General features: G+C 38.3%; 1 protein-coding gene across 1 annotated transcript in view; it reads left to right on the top strand.

The window, feature by feature from the left end:
• Positions 1 to 12,688, top strand: part of GSK3B (glycogen synthase kinase 3 beta) — a gene marked incomplete at its 5' end in the record, with an annotated part of 140,203 nt that overhangs the window by 48,821 nt on the left and 78,694 nt on the right. Inside the window, 1 exon segment of the mRNA XM_079305775.1 lies at positions 6,125 to 6,318. Coding sequence (XP_079161901.1) covers positions 6,125 to 6,318 — 194 coding nt within the window.

Genomic DNA, 12,688 nt, shown 5'->3' with positions numbered 1-12,688 from the left:
TTGTATGGATCATCCCATGCATCTTTGAAGTTCTCTGTATGTTCTGATTCCTTTCAAAAATCACTTCTCAGACTTCTTAGTTAGCTCTTCCAAAATCCTTGGGTAGAAATCATGGGATTCTTCTGATCTTAACTAATGTCTAATGGCTGCTCTTTTATTGCAGTATTCAGTTACAGTCAGGAAGTCAAGTGACATGTTCTGTGCTAAAACTAATGTGTCTGTGTATATATTTAGTGAATCCATCTGCCTTATCTGGGTGATGATTGGCACGCTTAGAGGTTTTTGTTCAGTGTTTGACCTGAACTATTTTTGGAATTCTAGGGGCTCCTTTTGTTCAGAGTAAATTGAAAAATTGAACCACACTGTGTTTTGTTAGACTCCTTTCTTTGTTTTCCTGAGTTTTTCTGATTTGGTCCATGAATGTTCGTTTCAAGAAAGCTGGAGGGAGACTTTTTGCAAGGGCATATAGTGATAGGCCAAGGGGAATGGATTCAAACTGCTGAAAACTTGAGATTGTACATAAAAATTCTTCAGTGAGAGGGTGGTGAGACACTGGAACAGGTTGCCCAAAAAAGTTGTGGATCCCCCCATCCCTGAAAGTGTTCAAGGCCAGGCTGGATAGGACTTAAAATAGCCTGGTCAAGTGGAGGTTCTCTGGTGATGCTTGGGGCGGTTGGAACTGGATGCACTTTAAGGTCCCTTCAAACCCAAACCATTTGATGATTCTGTATGGTTCAACGATTTTTTATCTTGTACTGTCTCCCACTGGGTAACATTCATGCTGTTCACTGATGAAGAAAGGAAGTTGTCTAGTAAAACTGTTCATAAATACCTTTTAATACTTTCTGCTCTGTACTGACTCATAATAATTAGCTCTCTGTGAAACTAACTTTTTAAAAAATGTAGGAAAAATTAATTAGAAGAAGAAAATTAGTATTGATTTCTACTGCAGTAGACAGTTTCTTTCCTCAAGCGTACATTGGCCACATTAAGGGCTTTCAGAGCAGCTGCTGACCTCCTTCCTTTATATGCCATGAACAGTTATCTAAGAAGTCAGGTATCTTATTCCGTAGCCTTATGTGATGATCAGCACCAGATTCTAGCAGATAGCTCAAGAAAAGTTTTCTCTTAAAATATTTGTTTCACAAAGTATTCAGATCTTTTGACTGTCCAGTTATCTGCAACTGAACAGAGCCACTGCAGTACTTACAAACTTCCATCCCTCTCTGGCTGCTCATTTCATTCTAGGTGGTTGTGTCAGCTGTTGGTTGTAACCTAATTCTATCTGCAGGGGCTGGATCCAGTCATGTCAGGTTTCCACAGAAGTGTCTCCTTGACTGTATTGAGCATTGAGCAAATTAAGATGAAATGGTGCAGCGAGGCCATCTGAAGCACTGGAAGTAGTCTTAATGGCTTAATATTGAGCTGTTTCTTAATTAGGGAGGTGGCACTGAGATTTGAAACAAGTCAGTGAAGATATTTAAGAGAACACAGTTACATGACCTCAGACATTGTACAGAGTGTGCTGTAGGTCTGTGAAGTTTTCTTTTACTACTTCAAAACAACCTAAATAATATTTAATGGGAAAGCCCGTGACTGAGCCAGTGAGGAAGAATGTAACAGCTGGAGGAGGGAAACAAGAGGAAATAAGTAAAGTCAAAAAAGAGGAAAAGGTGGAGTTTGTAGACAGTGCAAAGGATGAAGGCTGTATTTGAAGTAGGAGTAACATGGCTGTAATCATTGTACTAATACATTGTTTCTTCACTTCAACTGTAAAACACTTGGAAGAGGAGGAAGAGGCCACACATACATAGTTGAGAGGAAAAAAAGGAATCTTGGATCTCTCTGTGTGCATTGAAGTGTGCTTTTACTGCTCAGACACTAAGCAGCTAAAGGGATGTAGGACAGACATAATTTTGGACTGTCTCCAGGCCCGTTCAATAGAAGGTGTGTGTGGGTGATCAATAGCAAAGAATGCTTTTCATGGTCCCTGAGGACTGAAATGAATTTTGTTGAATGGTACCTTATTTGGCACAGGCCAAAAGTATACATGCAGTACACTTACAGATGATCGCCTTTCAGCTGAGTAGTAGGAATCTGTAGCTGATAAAGTATATATGTGACAAAATGCTTGCCCAATAGCAGGATCACTAATCTCACCTGGGTAAAAAAAAAGAAACATCTGGCACCATGTATTTTTTTTTTCTTTTTTGAGATTCCAAAATAGGGTTGCAGCTTGCACTGATGGTCTGTGGTCTTCTAAGTGGAGTATGCTCATATCTTCCCACAAACTGATGACTATTCTCTGCTTTTTACAGTGCTTTCACTGATTTTACCTAATGCTTGTGATTTATCCCATATGGTCATCATGTGCTAAAGGTAGAAAGTGAGCTAGATCAATCAGAGCACTTGGAAATGTAAATGTCTGGATTTTCAGTTTCACATCATAATTGTGGAAAAAGCTCTTAATCAAAAAATCCCAAACCAAAATACCACATCATGGATGTTAAACATCAGTACTGTGTGAGAAAATGCTTTGTGGTATTTGCTGTTAGGAATCTGTTTGGAGATACTGAAGATTGGTGGGCAGGGCTGTTTCCTCTCTGCTATCTTCCCTCCTGCTGAGGCTAAAGCCAGCATTTCTGAAATGTGTTTAGTGAAGTTCTTTATGGGCTATTTGGCTGGCAAGGCAGTGCTTGCTGTCCAGACGATTAAAACTGGGATAACCATTCTGAACTGTGTATGATCTTGTGAGCAATACCTACATCTGTGTAGTGCAAGGAGCAGCAAAACAGGCTTGGGCCCTCTGGCTGCTGCTGTGATACAAACACATTATTTGTGTACTTGGAACAGCAGAGAGTTGTTTTATTCTTGGAAATCAAAGGTGTCAAGGGTGCAAGGTGAATTTCATGCCTATAGTCCCTCAGGATCAACAATACTGAAATAAAATATAACTGAAACTCTTAACAGGCTTAACTTAAAGATTTGAGTCGTTATGGTATGTTTTGTGGATGGTTTGCAAAAACTTGTTTCCTGAAAGCAGGAAGCTGGGAGACAGTTCTGTGAGGTTTAATTATCTCTAAATTCTGGTAAAGAAACAAAGTAATTCTTGGTGTAGTGTTTAAAGTGTTAGTGCATACACTTCTAAGCACTGGTCATTTTAGCAAGTTTAGTTAGGAGCTGTTTTTTTGTAGATTTAATGGAAAGTATCTAAAGCTGACTGGCTTTTTGTTTGAGCTCTGAAAAGTTGTCTGGGTGGCTGCAGCTTGTGGGCTGCACATTGGAATTAATCACTTGAAGTGGCCTGAAATTCAGGGTTTGCTTTTGTGAACAAGGAGACTCCTGAGAGAGTTGCAGCTCTGAAGAGAGGTCTTAGAGCAGATTTCTCGATATCAGATACTTCAAATCTCAACCACTTTTGCCAGGGACAATTATTTTCATCTCTATTAGTTCATTAGCCTTGATTTTTGGAAAAAAGAACAAAACTCATTAACAACAATCTCAGTACTCTGATCTAGTAAACCCTGCCAAAAAAATAAATTGCCCCTCAAAATTGAGCAGGTTGGGGATTACCTTTTATTTTATGAAGATTGCTGTAGTAAAGCACATGTAACTTATTTGTGTATTTGATTAGTTAGAATGCTTATCATAGAATAGTTGGGCAAATAAAATGCATTGCTGCTATGAGTTATGCTTTCAGCTTTTAAAAAAAAAAAAAGAAAAAAAGAAACATTTCTTTGTGGCTTCCTTCCTTTTATTTTTTAGTTATCAAAGAGGAGAATGAAATTTCTATGCAGCTAGTATGCTTCTATTTAAGTTTCTCTCTCTCTCTCTGTAAGACATTCATCTGTCTAGTGTTCCTTTCTACCCCCTCCCCCATTTTCTCCAAATTTATAAATCTACATCTCAGCTTCTCGTAGCTCTTATGGGAAAGGGCTATACCTACTCTGTATTGCTTGGCACTTAATTGGCACCCTTAGTACTAATGTGCTTTATTTATAGGTGATTTGTTTACTTGTTTCATTGAGTAGTTGTAATCATAAAAAGAAACAATTTACAAGAACTTTAAAGGCAACACAGGAGATGAATAGTAGTTAATGTGGATTTTTCAGGAGGAAATCCTGCCAAGCCGCCTGCTTTTTTTCTGAATATAAGTGCAGAAGTAGTAGTAGATGTGGGCATCTTGACTGTCAAGTTTTCAAACTAATTTGTCATGAGAAATCTAGAAAAACAATGGACTGTGGGAAATCCTATGAAAGGCATGCAAAATGATTTGATTATTTTGTCTGAGCACAGCAGGATGTTCAAGAAAAAAATAGCATAAGTTGTTTCATGGGTTTTTGCTGGGCTTTTAGGCAGTCTCATAGGATTCACTGGTTTTCACCAATTTCTTAGGTAACTTTTATGTAGCATCAGGAAATGGATCTCTGGGTAGTGACTGTGCTTGAAGGATATGACAAGCTGGCAGGAGTTCAGTAACCTTGGATGCAGTTCAGTCAGGACAAATAGAGAATATTAGACTTTGATAGGAGCAATCAGGTGTATAAGTGGAAAGTGGATGAGGATTGGATAGGCAGCAGCTCCACAGAGGAGAGTTCGGTACAAAGCTGATCATGAGGTTGCAGCATTGCACAAGTTGCAAACATTGTGCTGGACTTTACAAACAAATGTGTTGTAATTTGGACACAAGGAGTTGCTTGGTAGAGCTGAGATGAGCTTCCTTTGCAGAGTCTGGTTTTAGGTCCTGTTCCTGAGTAGTTTTTAGCAGTAAGGGGAGAGGTTGCCCAAAGAGAAATAACTTTTCTATCATAATAACTTTCTTTGCAACAGCCCTAATATTGGAAGGAGGAATTGTGGGGAAAGAGAGCAGGGATGAGCTGTGCCATTTTTTTCCCATGCCACTTTGGAGCAGGACAAATAGCATTTTGCCTAAACTGCACTAAACCTATTGATCAAGCTATCTTTTGGAAAGACTTTTCTAAATGCAAAAGAAGTGAACAGAGTACCTGGGGAAAGTCGTGAGGGTTTGTTACTAAGCAGATGTGATGAGCATTTCTTGAGAACAGTTTCTGTAGAATTGTGGTGACTGCTATGGAACAGCAGGTTCTGATTTTTCTTGCAGCTTTATTTGGTTCTGTAACCCAAGCCTGAAGGGATCTTTATTGCTACTGAAGAGCAAGAAATGCCCAGAGTGTGTTTGTAAAATGCCTAAAGCTTTGCTTCTATTATGATTTGAACACGGTGACAGTTACTATTGTTGGTAGTAAAGTGGGGCTAAGAGTAGGTGATAGTGGCTTGGGTCTTTTGATGAGAAAGTGGCTGGGAAAATGCCAGTAAAACCTACAGCTGCTGCATCTGTGCCAAAGCACATTCAAGTGTGCAGCTTCCACTGTGATCTTGCATCCTGAGCATTGTCCCCGGATTGTGTCGGTTCATCATGAGATACCAGCCAAATGCCTGCTGTTGTCATCCCTCTCCCCCTTCTTCTGCCCCAGCAAGTGCCTCCCTTATTTGCAAGGAAGTCCAGGCATGGAAGAAGGGAGGAACAGGTTTGTGCCATGTGATTCCGCCTAGATTTTGCTTCAGGTGCACACAGCCAGGTTTGACAAAAATTATGCTTCCTAGTGCTGCAAGCTGAAGCTTTACATGTGGGTGGATTTGTAACAGACTTAAAAGTGCTCCTGGTTTTTGTTGCTAGATAAATGCCTGTAAAGATCAGAGTGCTGATCTGAGCTCATACTGGGAGTTTGGTTTCTTCAATTATAGGAAAAATATGGGAAAATGCTTCGTTTTGATAATGTGAACAACTGTGTTTAATATCACTTGATAATCAGATGTAGGGATAAGTACTTGGCTTCTTTGTGCATTACATTTTATTGGCTTCTGGAGAGCAAATTTTTGTTAGCAATAATCTAAATGAAAAATTGACACCATTTAATATATATTGTTAAAAAACATGCTCAATTTTCTTTGCATTTTGTCGAAGGTTTTCTATTTTTCTCTACAATACTGAAGTATATATGCTGATCTAAATCTTTGTCTTACCCTTCTCTGTTTTAGTCTTGTTGGTCGTCTTGTTTATTCATTATGTATTTTGATTATTTGTGTATCTCTTGCTTTGCAGGAGACAAAGATGGCAGCAAGGTAACTACGGTAGTGGCAACCCCTGGACAAGGTCCGGACCGACCACAAGAAGTTAGCTACACAGACACCAAGGTGATTGGAAATGGATCTTTTGGTGTTGTGTATCAAGCCAAACTCTGTGATTCAGGAGAGCTTGTGGCCATTAAGAAAGTCCTGCAGGATAAAAGATTTAAGGTGAGACTATGCATAAGTTCATAGCATTTTCATGAATGTTATCTCCTTTTTGATGTCTTTGATAGCACTGTTTTGATTTTCCTAATTTATTTTCATCAGAGCATGTAAATACACATAAAAATTTTTGGGATTAAAGATTAAAGAGTTGGATTATGATAAAGCAGTAGTTTAACTTGAAAATCAGTGAGTGACTGATCAAAGCAAATCACTATGATCATTTGTATTTGTCCAAATCAGGAAGCTAAGAATCCTGATTTGATGTGCAGTTTCCAGGTTGCAGACCAGATTTCTCAGACAGTGAGATGTGGAAACAAGGGAAAGCTTGTCTTAAGGTTACTTTTTCTAGCAAAGCTCTTCTCCAATTATTAGTAATTGAACTGTTGCAAGGAACAGAAGCCTTTGTTCTTTAGTTGCTGCACCTATAAAGTTGAGGTTATATTTGGGTAAATCAGAAATTGTGAAGGCCAAGCAAGAAGATAACAAATACAGAGCCCAGGGCAGTTTGGCCTGAAGATCACTTATTTCTCTTGTTACCTGATTTATAAGTGTGTTGGTGATTTTAATAGACCTAGGATCTTTACTATAACCTGTCATGCTTGGTAGATGTTAGCTACTGCTTTTGACAAGAATCTTTGATTTCTTTAGTCTTGTAACTCTAGGGTTTTGCAACATGTAAAATGAAAACTTGGCCAAGCACTTAGTTCCTGACCATCAGATATTAATAGCTTATAACATCTAACTTTGTTTTAAAATTAACTTCTCTTGTACATGTAGAGTAAAATGTTGGTCTTTGACTGCCATTTATTTTGGTAGTTGGTTCAGTAACATTTTGTTACCTGACTATACATCTTTTTATTTTGGAGTGTTTTGTTAAGTGATTAAAAAAATTACATCTCTTGATTTTCTGTTAAAGCAAAATGGCTGAACTGAAAAACTAAGTAGGGTGTTTCCAGTTTGGACTCTGAATTAATTGTCTACATTTGATAATACAAGCTGAGAACATCCAATACCTGGAAGCTTTAATATCTCTAAACCATATCTAATTAATGGTTAAGTCCATGTATACATTTGCAGATATATAGCATTAATTTAAAAAGACTTTTATAAACTTCTTTATTTGTATGGGTCACATCTACAGTAGTATCCAAATTATGTATTTTTTCATATTCTTATTGCAAACTTCTGTCCCAGCTGCACAGCATCATCTAGCTTTGTTCTAAGCTCCCTAGTTTTTCCCATAATTTGTCAGTTTAGTCCTCCCATTCTTTTCACATTCTGATATAGAAGTGTAGGCTGTTTTGGCAGAAAATGTAAATTCTTGCAGGCTGGATGGTGGCCTTTGCCTGGACAGATTTGGAAGCTAGACACATGTATCTTATATTAAGAATAGCATGCAATTACTTCAGGGTGTGCTACTCTTTGGGAATGTCTGATCTAGGTAGCAAATGCTAGACCACATAATTTACCCGTTAAGAGGGAACTTTGAAAGTCTGTGGGCTGAATGGTTCAAGTGCAGTGTAGGAGCAGACCAGCTCTTATGTTCAGAGAGCTGAGCTGTGGATGTAGTTCAGGTGGGCCATTGCCATACCTGTTCAGCTGTTCGAGTCCAGATCCAAGGCCTGGTCAGTGGACTTCCTTAAGAAATCTGCCACCCCCCTCTCATTAATGCATATTTTCACTTTAGCAATGATTGAGGGGGGAAAAGCCAATCTCACTGTAGGCAGCCAAAGGTTGCAGTAGCTTAGTTGATTTATTATTACTTTCTGAGGGAAGAGAGGAGGGAGCACTTTAGAAATACCAGTCTGCTCTGATGCCAGTGGTGGATAAGCAACAAGAGGAAAGTGACATGTGTAAGTTGCTTCCTGATACTTGAATCATGAACAAAATTTTTAGCTTTATGCCTCTGGCTGGTGCCTGCTTATCCCTGTGGTTGTCTAAGATGATGTATTTGCCTTGGTACATGTGTACTTGGTACAAGTATAATTCATTAGTCATGATTTCTTAAAAAAAAAAAGCTTTGAGAAAAGCCAGCAAATAGTTTTGAAATTGAAAGGGCATGATTCAGAAATTTTAGGAAGTCCCAAGACAGTGTAACTTCTGGGCTCTTGCTGCATTTAGTGAATGTGGAGGGCAGTTACTGTGTTTGTTTGGAATATGTGCCTCAGTTGCCAATTTTAGATGTCTGTCAGGAAGCCAAGATGCTTTTGTCCAGGTTTAAAGCTAGCTTGAAAGTTGGAATTACCAGAGAGGGGTAATTTTTTTTTCCTTTTTTCCTTTTCCATTACTATGACAAGTCAGCCTCCCAGCATTGGTCAGACCAGAAAGAAGTTGTGTTAAATCAATGCTGAAGTGTTGAATCTTAGAGTTTCTGTGATTGGTAAAGATAGTTTGCAGTGCTCCTTCTTTCTACTCCCTCATTACAGTTCAGTGGTTCTTCAGTTTGACATTGCAATTCCTGCATGACTGTGTTTTAAACGGGATCTCTTGAATTGTTCTGGATTTTTAGAATGTGTGTCTATAGTTCAGCTTAATGTACAGCAATAGTATTGGTAGGAATAGTACTAAGACATTGGAGGGAGTAAATAAAATACCACCTAGAAATTTTATGCTTAATTTCAGTTTGTAGTTCTGCCTTCAGTAAAACAGTTCTCCATACTAAGTATGAGGAATTAAGTAACATAATTTTGGGAAATAACCTGACACTTTAATGAGTAGTTCAGAAACTTTGTTCTGTTTGTAATTAATCTGTGAAACAATTTATTTGTTTAATTTAATTAACCAACTCTTATGGAAGGTTATATTTTTGGGGTGGTAGATTTTGGATTTTGTTTTCAATTGCAAGTTTAACAGGGGTGAGAGGGATGGTTCTCTTTGAGAAATAGTATAAGTTCATAAACTTTGGGGCCAAAGAGCTTTCAAATGGCAAAATTTCCAAAAGACAGTGACCTGACTTTCACAGATCTATACTGTGTTTCTGCCTCTCTCCCACAAGTGTGTAATAATAGGTTCTTATGCAAAGCATCAATAGGTGCAGTTGAAAGATGCATAGTATTTTCAATTATTTTCATCCATGTGTCAGTTCAGGCCCTCAAGTGACACAGTCTAATTGTGATGCTTGAAAAGCAAATGCAGGTAGCATAAAAATTCTTGATCTGCCTTTGTGTTAGCATATTCATTAGAATATTCTTCAGATTAAGAGTCTGTCATGTTGCTGTCTAATCATGCAAAAACCAATAATAAGCAAAGAGGCCTGTTAGTATAAACAGTTACTTTTTCTTATTTCTGTCATTCTTTTAAGATTTTTAAGAAATCCTAATGGAATGAATGTGTGAATTGCTAGAAATATTTCACAGCTGACTGAGAATAAGTAGTTAATTTCTTGTATCTGAATTGCAGTATTTGATGTTTCTGCTTTTAGCTCTGGGCAGTTGAAATCTAAGTGATAAAGAGAGTTTGTACTCCTCCTCCACCTTTTCAAAATAGTCTAGATTGGGCATCACATTTCTTGTTAATGGCTCTCACACACATAAAGTATGCAGCAAGAGAAAGCTGGATCCTGCAATGGGAACCATTCATGCCATCCAGTCTGTCAAATCATTAAGAGACTGTCTTGGTTTAGTTATCCAACTGTGTGTGCCCTTGGCTTCATTGCCTGAATTATTTAAATAGGCAGATCTTCTGGAGTGTGAGAGGATGTCAGACTAGAGCCCTGATGGTCCATGAATGTGAAGCACTGCATTGCTAAAGCTGAGGCCACTGAATAGTAGGCAGTGCTCTTTCCTGTTTTTACTTACCGAAGGAATAGGTGTTGTGAGTATTTGCATATTTAGTGTTTTTTTGGTTTGGGATTTTTTGTTTTTGTTTTTGTTGTTGTTGCTGCATTTTTTAGATTTTTTTTTTTTTTTTAGTATGTAAAGTCTTAGTTTTAATTTGAGCCTTAAAGCCAATATAGCAGCAGGATGGAAAAGTAAGTCTGTGTTGAGGTTATGGTTTCTTTCTTTCTCTGCTGGTGTGTGTACTTTTGTGAACTGCTTGAAATGCTACTGAAAGCAGCAGCTTGCCTTCAGTTCCTGCCTCAGATGTATCAAACTGCTAAATACAAAAAGATCCTTTTCAAAGTAGCCCATATGTGTTGTTTGTGTTAACTTCTTTTCAGCAACTTTGATCCTAGAAGCTCCCATGAAAAGTGTAAAACGACAAGGAAGAATTTCCATTGAAAAATTATTAGATGTTTAGGTTTTTAAATTCTGTTAACTTTTCAAGAGACTTTTCTGTTTAAAGCATTCAGAAATCTAGAGCTGGCCCAGTTTTTTCTTAATAGTTTTTGTGTCTCTGCTTGTGGTTGAAGGTATAATTCTGTGCATCTGAAAAAGTGAACCTGTTAATTAATGATTTGCATCTTTGCCCTCAGAATCTCTGTGGTTAACTGATCACTGTGAGAATGATTTCAAATTGGGTTGCATGAGTTCCACTTATGCTGATTTCCAGCCCCCAGCTTGTTTCTTAGCTCTTGGCTATCCATAGCCAGTGAAGATATAACAGATAGTAGCATTACACTGGAAGGCTCCATTTCAGGGGACTTCCATCTGTTAAGGCCACTGTTGGTGTAGCTGAGCTGTTTTGAGGAGGGATGTGCTCAAATTACTTGGGTAACCTAACTGAAAGAAGAGTTAAAACAAATTTTGTTTTACAGTGTGTAAGCTTGTGCTATGGGTGGTCATGTCTATATACTGACAAGCAGACAGGAGTTTGACCACCTAGCCTCTTGACATGTGTTAGGGAACCCAGTTGTAAAGCTTTAAGGGAAGTGGTATCTGTCTCTTCTGTGCAGATTTGGTTTTCCTTTGTTAGGTTCAGATAGGATGTGTGCATTATCTTGGCTTTTTAATGTTTTAGCAGGTCCATCTTCCAAACTCCTATGTATTGTAGCTTTGTCATGAAAATGTTGAAGGTACAGTTGAAGAGAAGCCATTGTTACTGCCATAGAAGCCTTGACTCTTCCTTTGTATGTGCCCGAGCTGGGAACCCTTTGTTTCAAGCACACAAGTGGATATCGAAGTTACAGAAAAGACCTTTAGGATTAATTCCAGCCTTGTACTGATCACCACTTTGTCAGCTAGACCATGGCACTGATCACCACCTTGTCAACTAGACCATGGCAATAAGTACCACATCCAGTTATTTCCAAAACACCTCCTGAGATGGTGACTTCATCTTTCCTGAATAGTCCATTCCAAAGTTTAATAACCATTCTGTGAAAAAATTTCACCTGACACCCAGCCTAAACCTCTCCTGGTTCAGCTTGAGACTGTGTCCTCCCGTCCTGTTTGTCATTGCCTGGGAGAAGAGACCAACCCCTACTTTACTACAAACTCCTTGAAAGCAGTAAGGCCACTCTGGATCCTTCTTTTCCCTCCTACTTCACTCCTTTCTGGAAGAGAATTGAAAGTTATCACAGAGGTTCAGAATGAATGCTATCTTGAGTCAGTGTTTAAAGTCTTGAATACAGGGTAGAGGTTGCATTCGCTCTGATGTATTCATGATTGTCTTTCACTGTGACCTCGTTATCTGTGCAGATTTACTCTGAACTAAGAACTTCCTTTTTTAATTGAATCTGTGCAGGAGCTAGCTTAGTTCTCTCATATCTCCATCTAAGTACCATTGAATATTCAAACATTAATCTCTAAGGCCTTCTGTTAGAAGAATGCTTTTATTTACTGTATCTGTTGAGTTGGAAGCGCCCATGGGATAAAAAGTCACAAAGGAAAAATATGATGATGAGAATTAATAACATTTAAGTTATTTAAGTCTGAGAACTTGCACATCATAGCTACTTTGGAGATCTGAAGAATAGTAGTGAATCACTGTTCATAACACTATCCTAGAGGTGTTACTCTCTAAACGATGCCTCAGTTTTATTGTTAAATAGCTAGATAGAGCACCCAGAGCAATAGATCTGTCTTCTAACTAATGAGATTGTGTGTGTTTGTATCACAAGTGGGGATGGAAGGCTGAAAATATTTTTCAGTGACTTCAGCAAATATTACAAACATTTGTAAAAGCAGCAGTACAAAGATAATTGGGCCTGATCAAGACTACCCTTATATTCCTAGCTGTCCTTGTCTAAAGGGATACAGTTCCTCTTAAAGTCTGAGGCTGTCAGATAAGATTTTCAGAATGGGAGATGCCTGGGCATGTGTTTAGGTTATTTTTCCTTGTCCTCAACAGCTGGAGAACTATGTTTGCTTTCAGAGAGGTTATTTCTGATCTATGCTTTAACTCTTGTATAGAGGCCACATTTGTAGCTCTGTTCGAGCTTAGTTTAGCCTTATTATCAGAGACATTTGCCAAGATAATTGCTTTTCTTACA

Source organism: Erithacus rubecula (genome assembly GCF_903797595.1).
Source record: "Erithacus rubecula genome assembly, chromosome: 1".
Lineage (NCBI taxonomy): Eukaryota > Metazoa > Chordata > Aves > Passeriformes > Muscicapidae > Erithacus > Erithacus rubecula.
Note: the sequence above shows the minus strand (reverse complement) of the source record. Positions and strands in the feature narration are given on the sequence as shown.